General features: G+C 39.3%; 6 protein-coding genes and 2 long non-coding RNA genes across 10 annotated transcripts; 3 read left to right on the forward strand and 5 right to left on the reverse strand.

Annotated features, from left to right (window-relative positions):
- Nucleotides 1–2,107: 2,107 nt before the first annotated feature.
- LOC124203891 lies at nt 2,108–2,947 on the forward strand. The gene is made up of 3 exons (XM_046600771.1): nt 2,108–2,340; nt 2,454–2,561; nt 2,640–2,947. The coding sequence occupies exons 1-3, from the start codon at nt 2,142–2,144 to the stop codon at nt 2,663–2,665; spliced, it is 333 nt and encodes a 110-aa protein (XP_046456727.1). The 5' UTR covers nt 2,108–2,141; the 3' UTR covers nt 2,666–2,947.
- Nucleotides 2,463–6,071, reverse strand: LOC124203893. The gene is made up of 4 exons (XR_006878668.1): nt 5,943–6,071; nt 3,757–5,827; nt 3,339–3,669; nt 2,463–3,157 (listed from the first exon to the last, which is right to left on the reverse strand). It is a non-coding gene; the product is annotated as an uncharacterized LOC124203893 (long non-coding RNA).
- On the forward strand, nt 5,860–7,052 carry LOC124203890 (otolin-1-like). Its single transcript, XM_046600770.1, has 3 exons — nt 5,860–6,082; nt 6,168–6,278; nt 6,404–7,052. Exons 1-3 carry the CDS (start codon nt 5,905–5,907, stop codon nt 6,802–6,804), a joined length of 690 nt encoding a protein of 229 aa, XP_046456726.1. The 5' UTR covers nt 5,860–5,904; the 3' UTR covers nt 6,805–7,052.
- A 36-nt stretch (nt 7,053–7,088) lies between these two features.
- Nucleotides 7,089–10,318, reverse strand: LOC124203887. Its single transcript, XM_046600768.1, has 4 exons — nt 8,760–10,318; nt 8,618–8,699; nt 7,745–8,466; nt 7,089–7,674 (listed from the first exon to the last, which is right to left on the reverse strand). The coding sequence occupies exons 1-4, from the start codon at nt 8,824–8,826 to the stop codon at nt 7,313–7,315; spliced, it is 1,233 nt and encodes a 410-aa protein (XP_046456724.1). The 5' UTR covers nt 8,827–10,318; the 3' UTR covers nt 7,089–7,312.
- Nucleotides 10,319–10,452: 134 nt separating this feature from the next.
- Nucleotides 10,453–13,289, reverse strand: LOC124203885 (cell division control protein 45 homolog). Its single transcript, XM_046600764.1, has 13 exons — nt 13,152–13,289; nt 12,922–13,074; nt 12,719–12,856; nt 12,569–12,658; nt 12,315–12,509; nt 12,190–12,251; nt 11,957–12,130; nt 11,764–11,895; nt 11,439–11,699; nt 11,226–11,364; nt 10,954–11,159; nt 10,813–10,889; nt 10,453–10,746 (listed from the first exon to the last, which is right to left on the reverse strand). Exons 1-13 carry the CDS (start codon nt 13,200–13,202, stop codon nt 10,682–10,684), a joined length of 1,743 nt encoding a protein of 580 aa, XP_046456720.1. The 5' UTR covers nt 13,203–13,289; the 3' UTR covers nt 10,453–10,681.
- Nucleotides 12,125–12,793, forward strand: LOC124203892. The gene is made up of 2 exons (XR_006878667.1): nt 12,125–12,271; nt 12,381–12,793. It is a non-coding gene; the product is annotated as an uncharacterized LOC124203892 (long non-coding RNA).
- Nucleotides 13,290–13,337: 48 nt separating the features above from the next.
- LOC124203888 (NAD-dependent protein deacylase) lies at nt 13,338–14,939 on the reverse strand. The gene is made up of 5 exons (XM_046600769.1): nt 14,646–14,939; nt 14,366–14,580; nt 14,164–14,306; nt 13,941–14,091; nt 13,338–13,871 (listed from the first exon to the last, which is right to left on the reverse strand). Exons 1-5 carry the CDS (start codon nt 14,904–14,906, stop codon nt 13,817–13,819), a joined length of 825 nt encoding a protein of 274 aa, XP_046456725.1. The 5' UTR covers nt 14,907–14,939; the 3' UTR covers nt 13,338–13,816.
- A 62-nt stretch (nt 14,940–15,001) lies between these two features.
- Nucleotides 15,002–17,306, reverse strand: LOC124203886 (G2/M phase-specific E3 ubiquitin-protein ligase-like). Of its 3 annotated transcripts, none has more exons than XM_046600767.1 (6): nt 17,128–17,306; nt 16,978–17,027; nt 16,007–16,845; nt 15,556–15,926; nt 15,328–15,491; nt 15,002–15,261 (listed from the first exon to the last, which is right to left on the reverse strand). In XM_046600767.1, the coding sequence occupies exons 3-6, from the start codon at nt 16,765–16,767 to the stop codon at nt 15,157–15,159; spliced, it is 1,401 nt and encodes a 466-aa protein (XP_046456723.1). In that variant the 5' UTR covers nt 16,768–16,845; nt 16,978–17,027; nt 17,128–17,306; the 3' UTR covers nt 15,002–15,156. The 3 variants fall into 3 exon arrangements, with proteins under 3 accessions (XP_046456723.1, XP_046456722.1, XP_046456721.1); XM_046600766.1 differs by having other exon boundaries at nt 16,922–17,027; XM_046600765.1 differs by having other exon boundaries at nt 16,922–17,306.
- Between the last annotated feature and the right edge of the window lie 109 nt (nt 17,307–17,415).

A 17,415-nucleotide genomic window follows, 5' to 3' on the forward strand; every position in this document is an offset into this window, starting at 1 on the left:
TTTTCCCCAAAAAAATTGAAATGTCTCAATTTGTTTTCCTATTGCCTATCGCAGCTCGAAATCAAATCAACACGAGAATGAAACGTTTCTATTCCCTACGCATCTCGTTTATCTTCAGTAAATGCGTTTCACTCCCCCCCCCCCATTTGAATTGGCAAAATTAATTTTACCTGCGGTATAAAATGACAGTCGCACGGTATGAAAAAGGATAAAAAGCAACGGCCGTTCAAAAGAAAATGTCGGACCAACACTTCAATTTAACGAAACGATTGCTAATGCGAATTGGGGCACGTGATCAGTCGGCAATTGTCAATTGAAATTACAATTCGCGAAAAGATACCAAAAAGTTCTTACCTGCTGCCTTTACTTTGATGAATGTCGTGGTGTTGGCTCAGGTGAGTTGAATTTTCTGCATCTTACATCAACGCACAACTCTACAATCTCCATCTCACTAGAATCAAATAATTAAATGGTTCGCACTTAAACACAACAACGTGAACTGAGTTGGCTCACCCAGACTTGTAAGTCTCAAAGTCTGTGGTCCAACTGTTTCCTAAACAACGAAAGTAGTAGTAGCCACTTAAGTAAACTAATTAAGTAGTTGCAAGTTTTTAAAATTTTTTAAACTTCCTTGGTTTTAAATTCTATTAGGTTGTAGTAAATTAGTAAGAAACAGTCAACACAATTCATCCAGTTTCAATTTTTATTTGCACTGCAGACGAACATTTGTGAGAATCGAAAAGCGGCGATGCCAAATTAAATCAGCAAAAAACCGAAAAACGCAATATTTTTTGCTATCTTCGCTATCTTCTTTTTTGTTTGCCAATGAAAATTTGAAATTGAGTTTCTAGCAATTTTTATTATTAAATACCGTGAGTGTGGTGTGACGTCAGAGAATGCTATCGTCAGTCCTTATATTTTTTTTTTATAAATACTTAAAAAATTTTAAATTTCTAGAACAGTAAAGCTCAATGTGGATCCCAAGGCGACAACTTGGCCAAGTCTTTAAGTTGAAGCAGTTGAAGTAGAATTATTAGCTGCAAACTTTCCGATTCAGAGCAGCGACTGCATAAGGAACGGCAGATCAGCGCACTGGATCTTTCCTGCTTGTGGCACTGGCACCACACAACAGAAAATTTAAACAGGAATTTTGCTGTAAGTCATTTACAAGTCAAACAAAAATTTATTACTTGATTACAATCAATTAGTAAACATAGCCAAATTGTACGGATTTGGCTATTTGACAGTTTGTGGTTTATTGAAAGCCTTTTCGCCCAGCGTTACTCGGACATTCTTTATTGATTTTATAGCCCTAATCAATCAAAGATTCACCTGTAGACTTGATCTCCTTGGATAAAAACTTTCGTGAATAAAACAATTTCCATATAAAGCACACATTTATCCTTAGCTAAAGATTTTGCCACAACGATAGCGAAAACTACATGATTTGGAATATACCTGCAATGTATGTCTATATGCGCCATCTTACCTTGACTTGGACGGAAATTAATTAAAATAAAAAGGCCCACACTCCTACCGATGAATTAAATGTTATCAGGAAAAATCAAAATTCAAGTTTAATCCAATTGCGGTTGATTGTCGCCGAGAAGCCTAGTGTTGAATTTAAAATAGTTAGAAAAATACCGGTTTCGGTGTCATCATGATAACACTACTGATTTTGCAACTGTTTGATTTTGCTCTTCTCTCAGGGGGTCTTAATTCGGGGACTAAATTAGAAACAAAAATTACCATAATTCCATGTCCAAAACGAAAAACTTGAATCAATCGGATCTTCGTTCAAAAAGGGTGTGGGATCCCCACACCCTTTTTTGGCAATTTTTCATTACGTGTTATATTTAGAAACAATTTCAAAGCAAGTTTAACCGCCAGCATTACAACCGAATAATATCTAAAAATAAACTGAAAAGAAGACCCGTGATTTGGATAACCCATTTATAGCCACCCGATTGATCGACTGATAACATTGGCCTTCAATTTGAACAGAGGGAGGATAAAGGTAACGAACTTTAGTTCACCTCCTATTCCGATGGGTTTAAAAACAAATGTAGCCTCGCCCATCAGTCGCTTAAAAAGTATATAAAGACGAAGATTGGAGTTTGAAACATACAGACTTGTGGAAGATGTCCCGTTCAATCAGCATGGTATTTTACTGCTTCCTTCTTGCTTCTCTGGCGATGGCAACCATGGGCCAAAATCGATTTGCAATGCATGATTTAACACTGATGAAGAATTTAAATTCCTATCCGCATGGTGTTCACCCTTATTTCAACTACTACTATTACAACCATCAACCGTTTGCTGAAAATGTTCAACGCCAAGGTATTAAAAAAATGTTACTATTAAAATAGTATAAGACATTTTTATAACTGTATAAGCTTTACAAATTGACTAAATATCGAATTAGAGTTAATCAGCTATTTTTTTCATTTTAGATATTTTTGCCAAGGACAATAATGATCTGAAAGGAAAATCTGAAGCTATTGCCAGACAAGTTTCGCTTATAAGCCTCCTGGGCTTGGACACCATCTTAGCTTCATTCGGTATGTCTATCGGTGGCTCACAAGAGCTCCGTTTGTCATAATTGTTATCAGTCTGACCAATTTTACTAATTTTTATAGGCCTATGTCCAACAACATCAGGATGATTTATAGAAGCTGGACCTGCTGGAGTTCTGGGTCCTCCTGGTCGTTATAGTAGAACAATTTTAAAAAACTTAATAGCGAAAGGAAATGGGGTAGATGCTGTTCACAATTCTTGATGGAAAAGTAGTTGTGTCGGTGCTGGGATTGATATTTATCTTTAAATTATATGAGTTAGTTTGTTTTAGTGCCAATCTTATGATTAAAACGTATCTGAATTACCTACCACTTAACTTAATAATCCCTGTTTCAACGTTGAAAAATACACGAATATAATGAATGCAAAACTGAATTTGAGTAAATCTTTTTTACCTGAGCATAACCAAGTGCCTCTCGTTCAATGTAAATCAAGGTCCACTGATGAGTCACTTTCTTTTGAGGTAAACTGTAACGCCCAATTGAAGATGGGATCTGGTTGCCTAAAGGAGTGCGCATGCAACGCACGGAAGATTTGAATAAAACCGCCGCCAGTCTACTTTCGTACAGGCTATATAGTTCTACGATTAGTTAAGATAACAAAAAACTATTAACAATATTATGGTTATAAGTCAGAATAACGGAAAAAAAGGAATGCATAGAAATTACAGGACAGTGCTACTGAAACTTCATGGAAACAAATTTTGTTTCATTCAAAAATATTTGATGGCAAACTTCAATGATGGATTAAATTTGATTTACCTGAAAATGTTTCATGCGTCGGTTTTACCGCAACAGCAGAACGTTCTTGTCCGAACATGTTACGCAGTCGTCAAGATTCGAATGAAGAATTTTATTCAAATCAGGTGTGCTATAAATGGAAGGTGGCTTTCGGGGCATTTTCCGGGGTTGGCAAGCGGCACCTGAGTGGTTCATCAAATAATGAACCGCACGTGGCGTATTTTTGGCGTAATGTCAATACCACCATTTTATTAAAAACTCGGCAAATGCGCTTCGTCTGGTAACTTATCGATTTTCAGAAACTGGTTTCCAATTAAAATCTAACGAAACATGGTTCTCCAATAATAGAAATCTAAATTAAGAGTTAAAAGAAGAACTGTGTTCCGAAGATGAATACTAACTGGGACTAATGAGCTCAATTCTTTTTATATATATCTACCTTGGGTGAACCATGTTGTGCTCTAAAATTAACTCGGCAAAGACCATAATTTCGATCCAAGAGCAAGCCGACCAATCGATAAGTTGGATGATTCTTTCCATCCGATCGTCGTCGAGGCACGCCTGTGCGGGGAAAAAGAGTATATAAATTGTTGTGCTATCCAATGTTGAAGAACAGTGCACTCAAAAACACAAACAGAATGTTCTCTTTGGTCACTCTAGTTTACGTATGTCTTACCGGGTTCGTGCTGTGCATGGGTCAAAGAAATTCAACCGCAATCGAGCATCGTCGGCATGGAGTTAGCTTCGATCCTTATTTTAGTCACTTTTTAATTCAACCGAAAATATCAGCCAGAACTCACCATCGTGGTATGTAAAATTATATCAGATAAATTAAACACAAAACAGCACAGTATACGCTAAAAGTAATGTTGAAAAATTGCAATTCTTACTTTGTCTTTGCAGGTAGTAACGTTCCGGAAACGGATTTTAAAAAATGGCGCGGATTTGGCCAATCGAATCCGAACCTGTCTGATTTAGTCTCGCTGTTTGCAAGAAGCGGTAAGCATATTTATGTGTGGCATTAGTTCGTTAGTCTGTGTCTTTTTCTCTAAATAATTAATCTAAAAGCCAAGGAGACAAAGGAGACTATAAGGAGACAAAGGAGACTATAAGGAGACAAAGGAGACTATAAGGAGACAAAGGATGTCCAGGAAATTCAGGTAGTACACCTGCCTGTGATGACGATGAAACTCGACTCCGTCGTCTCCATCTTCCTCACCTGGTAGCCACTAAGTAGTTAGCACGGGAATTGTTTAAGATATCAATAGATTTTGTTAGCTTGAAGACGAATTGTAGCGTTGACACTGGGTTAGGTTTTTGCTTAATACTAGAGGTGGAGTGGTATTTTAGTAGTATAAGTAGTTGTGTCGGTGCTGGGACTGATATTATCTTTAAATTATGAGTTTGTTTCAGTGCCAATCTTATGATTAAAACGTATCTGAATTACCTACCACTTAACTTAATAATCCCTGTTTCAACGTTGAAAAATACACGAATATAATGAATGCAAAACTGAATTTGAGTAAATCTTTTTTACCTGAGCATAACCAAGTGCCTCTCGTTCAATGTAAATCAAGGTCCACTGATGAGTCACTTTCTTTTGAGGTAAACTGTAACGCCCAATTGAAGATGGGATCTGGTTCCATAAATCCATATAGCCTTGAGCCAGAGGAGTGCGCAGGCAACGCACAGATGAGTTGAATAGAGCTGCGGCCAGTCTACAGGCGCTAGTTTTACGATTAGTTGATAACAAGAAACTAATAACAAGATTATGGTTATAAGTCAGAATAACGGAAAAAAGGAATGCATAGAAAATACAGGACAGAAGGAGTGCCAATGAAAAGTGTCAATATTGGAAACAAATTTGGTTTCATTCATCAAACTTTAGCGCTGGATTCATTCGCTTAAATTTCAAAATTTGATCTAAAAAAGTAATTCAAAAATAAGCTGATGTTTTATGCATCGAATTACCGCAACAGCAGAACGTTCTCGTCCGAGCATGTTACGTATTCGTCAAGGTTAGAACGTTATATAAGACTTTTATTCAAATCAGATGCTAAAAATGGAAGGCGGCATTGTGGGGCATTTTCCGGGGTTGGCAAGCGGGACGTGAGTGGTTCATCAAATAATCAACCACACGTGGCGTATTTTTGGCTCATGTCAATTCTGCCATCATTTGAAAAACGAAGCAAATGCATTTGCGGTCATGTAAATGGTAACTTATCAGTTTTCAGGAACTGGTTTCCAATTACAAACCAACGAAACATGGTTCTTCAATAATAGAAATCCAAATTAAGGGCTAAAAGAAGAACTGTGTTCGGAAGAAAAATACTACCTTCGGAGACTAATGGATGGGCTCTCGGGATCTTTTTATATCTACCTTATATGCATCATTTTGTGCTCTAAATAACTCAGCCATGTCCATAATTTCGATCCAAGAGCAAGCCGACCAATCAATAAAATTGGATGATTTCGTCTATTTTTTCAATCCAATCGTCATCGAGGACCGCCTGTGCGGGGAAAAAGAGTATAAATTGTCGTGATTTTCAATTTTGAAGAATACAGTACATTCAACAACACAAACAGAATGTTCTCTTTGGTCGCTGTAGTTTGCGTATGCCTTACCGGGTTCGTGCTGTGCATGGACCAAATAAATTCACCCATGATGGAGCACCGACAAGAAGTTAGCCATCCGTTCTTCCATCCTTATTTTAGCCAATTTTTAATTCAACCGGAAATATCAGCCAGAACTCTACAGCATCGTGGTACGTAAAAATCATTTGAAGAAATTTAAGTCTACGCTAAAAATGATGCTGAAACATTTGCAATTCTTACTTTTTGTCTTTGCAGGTAGTTACGTCCCGGAAACGGATGCGAAAAAATGGCGCGGTTTTGGCTATTCGAATTGGAATTCGAATTCGAAGGGTGTCGATGAATTATTGCTGCTGATTGCCAAACATGGTAAGAAAATAGTTTCATTTCCTAGTATTTTTGAACATAAATCCGTTAGTCTAACATTAATGTGGTGCACTAGTTTGTTAGTACTAAATTTTGAAGTAACTTACCTTTCATGTCACTTAAACTAGGAATAAAAGGGGAAAAAGGAGAACCCGGAGCGACTGGTGCCCACGGAGAAAAGGGACCAACAGGAAGTCACGGACCAACAGGAAGTATGGGACCACCAGGCCATCCAGGACATCCAGGTCCTCAAGGTCCTCGAGGATATCCCGGATTTCACGGAATGGCAGGACCAAAAGGAGATAAAGGATACAAGGGAGATATGGGACATCATGGAGAAGGAAAGGGATATGAGGGACCACCAGGCCCTGAAGGACCTAAAGGAAGCAAAGGAAGTAAAGGCAGCAAAGGAGACCATGGAGAATATCATGGAGATCATCATGGAGATCATCATGGAGATCATCATGGAGGCAAGGGATACCAAGGCAAAGGAGGCAAAGGAGGCAAAGGAGACGGAAATTCTCGATGATTCCGTCGTCTCCATCTTCCTCACCTGATGGCCACCAAGTAGATTTATAGCATGGGAATTGCTTTAGAGATATCAATAGGTTTTGTTAGCTTGAAGACGAATTGTAGTGTCACCATTGGGTTGGGTTTTTGGCTGATTAGAGGTGTGGTGATGTCTTACGAACACTAAAAACTTTTGCTAATATTATTATATCCCCAAAACCATTGTTATTACTTAAACAAATACACGACTTTTGGTGCAAGGTAAAATATTCACTTATTTGAATTTAATTCGGAACGGTAATATTTAGAACATAATAAAATATTGTATTACAAATAACAGCTATGAGAATAGGAATATGCGACAACCAACTTTTTTAAAAGAAGCCACATGCACACAGTCAACGCGCTTCTTTTAAAATAGATACAGGGTACAGGGTAAAAGGTACTAATAAATACGTAAACTTTGTGATATGAAAAGCAACGAATACCTTGTTTTACAATGACTCACAATCGTACTTTTGTTTCCGTCAGTAAAGCCAGCCGCGGTGATTGTAGGGTGTTCGATGAACTTTGTCCGCCGGACCGTTTCTAGACTGGCCACGATTGCCGACCTCTTTTCGTGACCTAAGGGTTTTATTGGTCTTGCGGCTGGAAGTCATCTCCGGGCGTAGTTTATTGTGCCAACGATGAGGAGATCGTTGCTGCTGGCCTCCTTGCTGTTGGTGGTGATGATGATGATGATGACCTCGTCCGACATCGACATGATCACGAGATCTCCGATTACCACCGTGGTGATGATGATATTGACCGTTGCGAGCTTTATTTATGGCCTGTAAAGCTATGTCCGGAATGGTTTGGCCGTCAGGACTAATCGGCACTATAATAATCTCTAATTCATTCATAAAGAAATACATAAACATCTCATAAATAATTGAAATAATCGTATATAAATAAATCACCTGGATCACTAAGGATTTGCTTTTCTGAGCTCCGGCTTACCGGTTCCATATACTCTGTAACTACATGCATGTCTTTGGGATTACGTTCTTGGTGATAGACGGCATCTTCCTTCTCCGAGTAGATGCTGTCGTCAGTGACATCGATGCGCTCCTGTTTGGGGATCAGAGCGATAAGAGAAACAATCACAGAAGTTGTCAGGCAGCCGAATCCGATGCAGGAGGACAGGAGAGCATCGCCGAGGACGCAAGCGGCTCCTAACCAACATCCGGCAAAGGCTCCTCCAAATGTGGCAGCCAGTCCAACGTGAATCGCTTGTCGAGATTTCCATTGCGATCGAGTTCTTCGGGTTGTCCGGTAGACCAGAAGTAAAATTACTCCAATCAGCAACGCTGGGTAGAGCATCATCAACAGCTGATCGTGAACTGTCAAACTGCAAGTCTTCCGGGTGCTGCGGAACAAATAGGCGATGCTGATGACGAATTGATTCAAAACGACGAAGAAGATGAGGAGCCAGTGAAGGAACACATGGGCTCGCATAGTGTGCTGGATGATTCTAGACAGCAATCCAGCGGCCAGGAGCGCATAACCGACTCCGGGGCCAATAAAAAGGGTGCGACACGATCCATCGTTTAATGGCACAGCCGCAACGATGGCGATGGAAGCCAAGCACATCAAGCCGATGAGAAATGGAATTTGCAACCACGGCAGTAACGAAGACCTCCTGAGTCGCAAAAAAAAACAACAAGTAACCTCATTAGATTATAAGAACCGTTATTTATATCCAATCAAAACTTCTGATATATAATCCAGTCGAGTAAACAGAGATCACTGTACTGTAAATGTTGCCCCCCTCGGTCTAGACAATTTATTACCTGGACAAGGAAGGCTTGATCCAAAAGCAGAAACAGACGACTGTGTACAGTAAAAGTGAGCACAGGGTGATGACAGACATGGCTGGAAAATTAAAAAAAAAATTAGTTTAATACATCACAAAATTAAATTAAATTCACTTACCCAGCAGTGGCGTAGCCCAGGGTTCCTCGCGGAAGACACCTTTGAATGCGTCCATTGTGCTCGCCATGGCGAGTTCACTTAAAAGTTAGTCCCGAGGTTTCAGTTTGGAGACGAGAGACAAACAAACTTTACTTCCTCCTCAAGGAAGGCCAATATTAAGTTCCCATCGCTTCGTTAACAGTATACTACTGCATAACCTCTAATAGAATCTGAGGCAACCCCGTCGAGGGCCTTTCTACGGTTGATAGCGCAACAATACCAACAATGCTTTGTTTCCTCGGAACCAATTAAAAACACTCGCAACGGAAACGAAAAATTGAATGTTTTAAATGGGGGAAAACTTGGAGAGTCGTATAATACCGCCACTTGAATGCAAGGAAAACGTTGTACACATTCACGAGAGAGTTGTCTGTTGACTGGCCAACACTTGCACGAATATCGGTACTTTTCTTCTTCCCGTTGCACGCTCCCACAAAAGAACGCCGCAGGGCAAATCATAAAAATGCCTCTCTCTCTCTCCCTTCGACGGCCGAGAGACTTCCGTGTTGTTTTACTCATCTTTTTCTCCCACTGTAGTGTAGTGATGATGCACAGCTTGAACAACTGCCTTGGGGCTTCTGGGCGGGATACTAATAAATGGAATCACGCTCCGTCAAACAACCAAAAAGCAGCTCCTGCTGAGCTCTACTCAAAAAGATTTCCGACGGATTCACAAGTACGTCGACCTCCCTGTTCTCCGATCGAATGAATTTGTTTGAAGTTAAAAGATTTCATTCAATTGGTCGGATTGCGGTTTCTAAAACTGCCGGAATGAAATGCATAATATGCACACGCATGACAGGATTCAAAAGCGATCGAGCCGGTAGAGAGCAGATGGCTTTCGGCGGATTAGGCAAACGTTCGTTGAACTTCGTCACGTGCATGTGGGGAGGATGCATTATTAAAACGTTTAGACAAGTAGAAATTGCTAAAACGATTTCAGGCAGATGTAAACCAGGAAGATTAATGACAGTCGGTTATACAAAAGAAAGAAACTAAATTAAATTAACTAGTCGCCCATGGCAATCAATTATACGTACTGACTCATCCGCAGGCGATTGACTTCAAATTGCTTCTAAGGTTGTTGATTTTTTCGATGTGCAAGCTTGATTGCGTCTAGATATTTCCGAAATGGTTCGCCCTAGTCAGTCAAATGAGACCGGCAGAGTGAATCGGCACACGAATCACGACGCTCACGGCTCTCGCCTACTCGATTAACTACTCCGGGCGGGGCAATTTGGGGTTAAAGAAATGGGAGCCAACTTAACATGATCATTGAAATTTATGCCTCCTCATAAAAGAAATTAGCTCAACTCTTTTTAGTAAGGGAAAGAACAGGTGGGAATAGATTTTAATCTTAAGCAGCTCCAATTTGGGCTCGGCAATAAATGGCACAATTAACTTGAACCACAAATCAAACCACCCGAGAAAAAGAATCTCCCGAATAATGAAGGCAACTGTAAGATCTTCCAAGCGCATCCCTATTGAATTGCGACATGGAAACAAATAAATTGCTGTCAACCGTGAATGAAACAGAATGGATGCGCGGAAGCCATAACACATGTCGGGAATCAAGCGCATCCAATTGTTTGCCGTGAGATACTTAACTTACTTAAGACTGGCTGCCTTTTCAAAAGGTAAAGTAGATAAAAAGTTATTGCAATAAAGGATGTATAATCGGCGATAATATATAATTTGCACGGGAAATCGCCAACGAAATTCTACACACTGTTTTAAAATCAAGTATGGCATGTTTAAAAAAAAAAGGGGGAGAAAATTCTCTAGAGGGAGTACAGCCTTAAATAAGAATAAGAAGAAAAAAGATACTCGTTTGATGTGAATCACTAATCCCATTTTGACCGTTCGGGTTCGGTAAATTTGTGTTACTCTAGGAGTGAAAAGAGCGAATCCAAGAAATTGGTTCGGCATTCCGAGTTGATCTCGATCACTGCGCATTCAAGAGAAAAACGAATTAGTAAATAAATCGCTACCTACAGCAACACAAATCTCATACCGGAGGAGTCAAAAAATACAGATGTGATTTCTGTTTGGGTATTTTCAGCTGCTTGCTCAAAGGCTTTTCCAATCAAGCTGTGACAATCGTTGCAAACGGTTAAGAAACGGTAAATGGAATTCTAGGAGATGAGGCACTTACTTTTTAGGGGAATCCAATGATAAAGGAGGCAAACCCAATAAAAGGCAATGAGATGGTCGAGACGCCGATGGGGCTGAAATGATGAGTGGAAGCTCTCTCGCTCTCAATCCACGACCTCGTGCTCGCGAGATGTGGGCTTTGAGAAGAAACTGTCCCAGCATGAGCAAACTGTGCGGATAACCATAGTACTTGGCGTCTGGTGTCCCCTGTATGTTGCACAAGTTGTTTAGATGCTATTCGTGTCAGGGATGAATACGATTCATTATTATTACGTCTTGGATAACTGCGTACAAACAAGGTCCTGCGCTGATCACGTGACCCATATCCAGACAGGTGTGCACTTCTTTTCCGATCGCCATTTGCTGAAGCTTGGCCAGTTCGATTCCTTTATAAACAGCATCCATTTTCGAGCTAAAAGATATGAAAGGAACAATGTCTCAATCACGATTCTTTCTATGAAGATGACTTGAGGTTAAGAAGCATACTTTGAAAGACATTCCAGTGCGTCGTGAAATGCATCGGCTGGATCTTTATCCTTTTCGGCCGAATCAAGCAACGCTATAAGAGCGTAGACATAGTCACTGGCGGAATTCTTTGGCCGGAATCCATACTGAGAATTAAAACTGTATTCAACGAGGTCTTCCAAGTCGTATTTTTCCACTTTTTTCTGGAAAATGGCACGCAAATCATTTCGAAGCTCGATATCCATAGAGTTAAATTTTTGGCGACACTGAGACAGTGGAAGCCTGTGAGCAATAATAAAAGACATTGCAATAATAGTAGTAAAATATATTTGGATTCTGAAATTACCCCAATTCAGCTAGAAACTCGTTGAGTTTTTTCTCTCCTTTCAGTGTCCAAAGTTGAAAATGACTGGCTGTTTGAGGAGAGTATTTTAAGCTTTCCAATAAACTCCAGTGTCGGTACATTGACAAATTTAAACTGTTTAAACAAAAAGTTAATTTAAATTACTGTAAATTAAATAGCAAAAATATTATGTTACTCTTTTTCGTGGGTTATATATAGTGCGTCTTTGGTTCCTGTCGATTCTCCACCGTGTTGCGATAAATGGGCCAATCGAATCATGTGACTTTGCAATTTGCCATTATCAAGAACCGAGGTTTTTGATTCGACTTTACCCAGAAGCTGCTGTTCGTTCACACCAATAATAGCCCACCTGCAATACCAATGAACCATGTACATTCTTACTCAGCTAAAAATTTAAAGAATTATTACCACAACAAGTCATTGCTGTCTCTAGATAATTTCCAGGCAAGTTCAAACATAAGAAGAGCAGTCTAAACGACGAAAATGAATGGTAATAAAAGTTGAATACAGTTTTGATTTTGAATTAAACTTACCGACGATGAATAAAAAGAAAATTGCATATAGTTAAACAAAATCTCCTTTCTTTTCTCATGCCATAGCCTTTTTTCTCTACGACGCATAACCATTTCAGCAGGATCCAATTTCTGACGTTTGGATTTAGATTCACGAACTTCTTCTTCATCATCATCACCATCACCATTTGCTTCTCCATCTGAAGGATTGCTGCCCTAATTATTTTAAAAATTTATCAGTTTCAAATTTAAACATATGCCAATTAATTAACTACCTCATCATCATCATCGTCATCATCATTCCCAAAGATATCTTCATATGTTGGTATATCTTCTTTCTCATTTACCTTTCCCAGTATACAAACCTAAACAATGGCACACAATCAACAAAGTTTTCGCTATAAAAAGTAAACAGTGATATTTACCTGTCCATCGTTGTAGATGTTACAAACATCATATGGCCGATGTGAGTCTGCAATATAGAAGATTTTTTCCTCTGATGGTTCTAATGTTTCTACAATGTCCAAAGTTCCTCCACAGTTTATCAGAATAATGTGGTTCGACTGTAGAAATTATATTGACACTCACTTCTTCAACACTATATATATTATTACGAATGCATTTTCACCTGTTCACAGCTCTCTTTGTAGGCTGAAATGAGATCATTTTGGCTCTGCACAGGGACTATAGAATAGCTGATTGAATCACAAAGTAACAGGTACTGCAGAATTCGACATGAAGCTATGGCATCCACGTCGAAATTCACAAATATCAAGACACGCTGTACAAAGAAAATATGAGAAAGACATTACTTTATATCACACACAAAATATCGGTAAATCAGTCGTTCATTATTACTTTTCCCAATATAACATCGTAAAACTCGCGTTTGAGGTCACTGAGAAACATTGTTAGCCATTCACAATACCCTTTCCCTGATCCCTCACTCTTCTTTTCATTCGGTACGTGAAATGGCGCGAAACTAACAACAAAATCGAAGCCTCTTCTGGTGTCCCTTTAACACAGACAAAGGAATTGATTTTGTTTTTTCGTTCGTTTTTTAAGCACACGTGATATTTTTATATTTACAAACAAAGAATTCCACACACAAAATATGAAAAATTTAATTTTTTTATTTCCCTTCTTTTTAACGCTTACTTAAGTTTTCGTTGACAATTAGCATCCGAAATTCAAATGACCAACCAAAAGTTTTCAACTTATTTTGTAGATATTTTTCTCTGTTAGAATAAATCGTCTTTATGTAAAAATCTAATTTTAATCAATCATTATCGTGGATAAAGCTGATGCAACTGTTAAAGATTCAACTATTGGGGTAATCAAATATTCGCATATTTTAAAATATTTCACGTACGGATTCTAGTAAAGTTTTGTATACGCATATGTAGTTTTTTACAAATAATAAAAACAATACGACTTTAAATGCACAAGCATGTTAATTTATCAGCTGTAGGTCTTTATAAACCGTAGTGTCTGTAGCAATTCAACAGTTGGGCGCACGATCGTCAAGGTGCCAGCGCTTTAGGTAAAAGTTCCCCACAAGGACCCGAAAAATGAAATCTGCCAGAAACGTCAATAACGTGTTATGAAAAGAACTTTACGACATGCAAATGTTTAGGTGTTTCATACCCAAAGTGATGAGTAGCAGGAGTAGTTTCCATATTGAATTCCGCGACGGGAACCCCTCTTTCAGCAACCTGGGGAGCAAACATTGCTGCTGGATAGACAACTGATGATGTTCCAACGACCAAACACAGATCGCAACTATTAAGTTCCTCATCTAGATAATAAAATAAACACGTAAATAGGACACATAAAAAATTGACATCGAAGAAAAAATTGTACTAATTACCAGCTTTTTTGAGAACGGCAGAATCCAGATTTTCATGGAACCATACAACATGGGGCCTTAGAAGGCCTCCACAGGAAGAAACTTTGCATCTGGGCAACAATGATTCTGGAACCAATTCTCCAACCTCATTTGGGGATGGTGATCTAATAAGGGTAAGACAATTAGATTTTTATTTGAAATAAGTAAAAAAGGAAAATCTTACCCCTTTCCCCTAAGAGCTTCACAAATGGGACTGTCATGATTGGGTTCTATCTTTTTACATTTCAGACACCGAGTCTTGAACAGACTGCCATGCAGTTCTAAGACATTGACTGAACCAGCCCTTTGATGAAGTTCATCAATATTTTGGGTGATCACACTGACGTGCCTTCCTTCTTTAGTCATTCTATGTTGGAACTCTGCAATTGCATTGTGTGCCTGAAACAAGAAAAAAATACAGATTAAAGTGAGGAAATCATTCGAGTTAAACTGTCGGTTATTACATTGTTGGGAGACTTTGACGCCATATTTTCTCTGCGATGATGATAAAACTCCCAAACGAGTGAAGGATTAGACCGAAACGCCGATGGAGTCGCCAAATTTTGTGCAGAATACGTCCTCCATAATCCTCCAGCTCCCCGAAATGTAGGCACTCCAGACTCTGCTGATACTCCTGCTCCAGTCAATATGACGACGGAGTTGGCTTTTTGAAGAATTTTTCGAAATGCATCCATGTCAGAGGACGGCAATAGACAATCAGACATCGTACCTAATTTTAAAATTCCGAGTTCGTCTGCAAGAGAAAACATAATACAAGTGCACGCCATCTAGTGCCATAATTTAGAAAAGCAGAAAATGATTAGCTTAGTGAATTAGATCCAGCCGATCTTCACGTTTATTTGTAAATGTAAATACATGGAAATGAAATTGAGAAAGCCGCAAAGGCAGGCAATTTGACATACTTATACAAAAAACGATTGATAATAGAGTGCATAAAAAGTCGATTTTCAAGATTCACTTGCTGGTAGCACGGATTTTACGATAATGAGAAGAGGTCGGTTTATCAACCGGAATGGTGTATGATTTAGTCGGAGCCTTGTCATCGTTGTCAAAGATTACCTGGTAAGAACACAAAATGATTAAATTTACAAACAAGAGATGATTAAACAACAAAACAAATCATACAATGATATTTTTGTCATCGTCGGTGACTTTGAAGCGAAGTTTATCAAAGTTGCACGACCGTTTTGGTTGGGAATGGCTAGGAGAACCTCTCAATGACCAAGGACCACCGCGGCCACCTCTCTTGGCAACGTTTCTTGACGGTTGAGAAGTTGTAGGAGCTGAATCTTAAAATAAATGCAAGTTGTTAGATATGCAATGTTTCGTAAGTATAAGCTACGTGTAGCATACGAGATGGGGATGCTAATGAGCTGTCCGGAGATTCAGCATCGCTGATTGAAGTGATGTCAACTTCACTCTCGTCTTCACTGCTGCTGCTTGATTTATCTTCACTCTCACTAGTCGAGTCTTCTGAGCGAGGCCGTTTCACACCAGTACGAGTTGCCGTAGTGCTGGCGGCGACAGCGGGATTCAGCATGGATGATGCTAACGGAACTGTAGCAGGCACCTCGGCAGTTGGAGATCCATTCGCACTGGTTCGCCGGGACTCTAGCGAACTGCAGTCATCACATTCCCACTCCATCGTGCTCCAGTCCAATCTGCCACATCCAATGTGGATACCCTTTGAACCACAAGAAGAGCACAGCAAAAGCTCCCATCTCCTGTACAATAAAAAATTTAATAAAGAGACCATTCTAAGTTAACTGAACTATCAGGAAACAAATTTGTTTTAACAACTTACGTTCCTTCGCCATCATGCTGCCGGCCTTTCGGACAAATACAGACAGGGTGATCACATATGTTATGTCGCTGCACTAATTCCTGGAAAGCGTTGGGTTCCAATTCCCATGACGCATCCTGCTCCGGAACGTATATTCCACATCGTTTCATTTCACTGCAGAACAAAGTGTTGTTACTGCAAATCGGGCATTTGAAGAAATATCCGGCACTCAGAGCTAGCTTTTGCATGCAGACTCTATGAAACCAGGATTGCTTCTTGCAGCAAGGAGCCCACAGGACATCAAAGTTGGGGTGAGCTACAACCTCTTCATGGCAAATGGTGCATGTGGCCTTCTGTCCATTGCCTTTGACAACTACATTCTGAACAGGCTGATGCTTGACACAGTAAGAATTAAAAGCTCCAAAGTATTGGTTGAGCATGCGGCTCTCGGCCCCACATGGGAAATGATAAGTTTTCTTGCAAGCTTTGTTGCAACAGCCAACAGTGGCTCCGTTATGCCTGCATTTGCTACAATTCAACTTACTTCCTCGTCGGCTTTCTTTAATTATATCATGCTTCAGAAAACCCAAAATACCCTCTTCATCTGTGCCTTTTTGCTCAAGTCCAGATGAAAAAAGAAGGCAGTAGTAGTGTGCTGTGACACTTTCGTTTGTGTAGAATTTTCCATACTGTAATTCATTATCTTCCTTCCTGTGGCAAAACATGCAGGTCAGCAAAGCTTGTTCATGAGGTGGCAAATCTTTAACAAGTTGAAGAGGCATTGTGGCTAAAATTTTTGATTATAGTCAACTTCAGTATTTCATAGTCCAATATGTGGTTTTAAAAGAAGACAATGGTACCTGCAAAAAATACAAAAGCTTTTAGACAGTGTTGATTTAAAAATTGTATAGGCTACTTTAGTTTTCAATATCTAACCCTTTAATTAATGTTGCTCAGTCATGTAGTCTATATAAAGATTTTCTTATAAATACCAGTGCTCAAGTTTGTTGAATCCACAAATGCTCCTTTTTGTACTTCTAGTCTGGTGTCCGTTAGTTGAAAAGCAGACGAATATGGGTGTCGTCAAAATTAATGTCAGTATTGTCAGATAAGGGAAGCCGCAATTTCAAATTTTGTTATACTTATCAGGGATGAATGTAACTTTAACTGTAATCGATACAATATCCTTGAAGTGTCCAATAATGTAATAGTTTATAATGCTAAATCTGGATGGAGGCAATTTGTCAATACAATCAAATTGCGTTGTGAGCTGCTCTTTGAGTGGAGAGTTAACGTGTACTGACTTCTCGTAGGGCTATACTATACAGTCAAGGCTAATAGGAGGGAGGAACAAATCAAATTGATATTGCGCGCCAAGCCAAACAAACTGAAATTTTTTTTTTTATTGAAAACCGTTGAAAACAGAAAAA

This window comes from Daphnia pulex, chromosome 10 (assembly GCF_021134715.1).
Source record: "Daphnia pulex isolate KAP4 chromosome 10, ASM2113471v1".
Lineage (NCBI taxonomy): Eukaryota > Metazoa > Arthropoda > Branchiopoda > Diplostraca > Daphniidae > Daphnia > Daphnia pulex.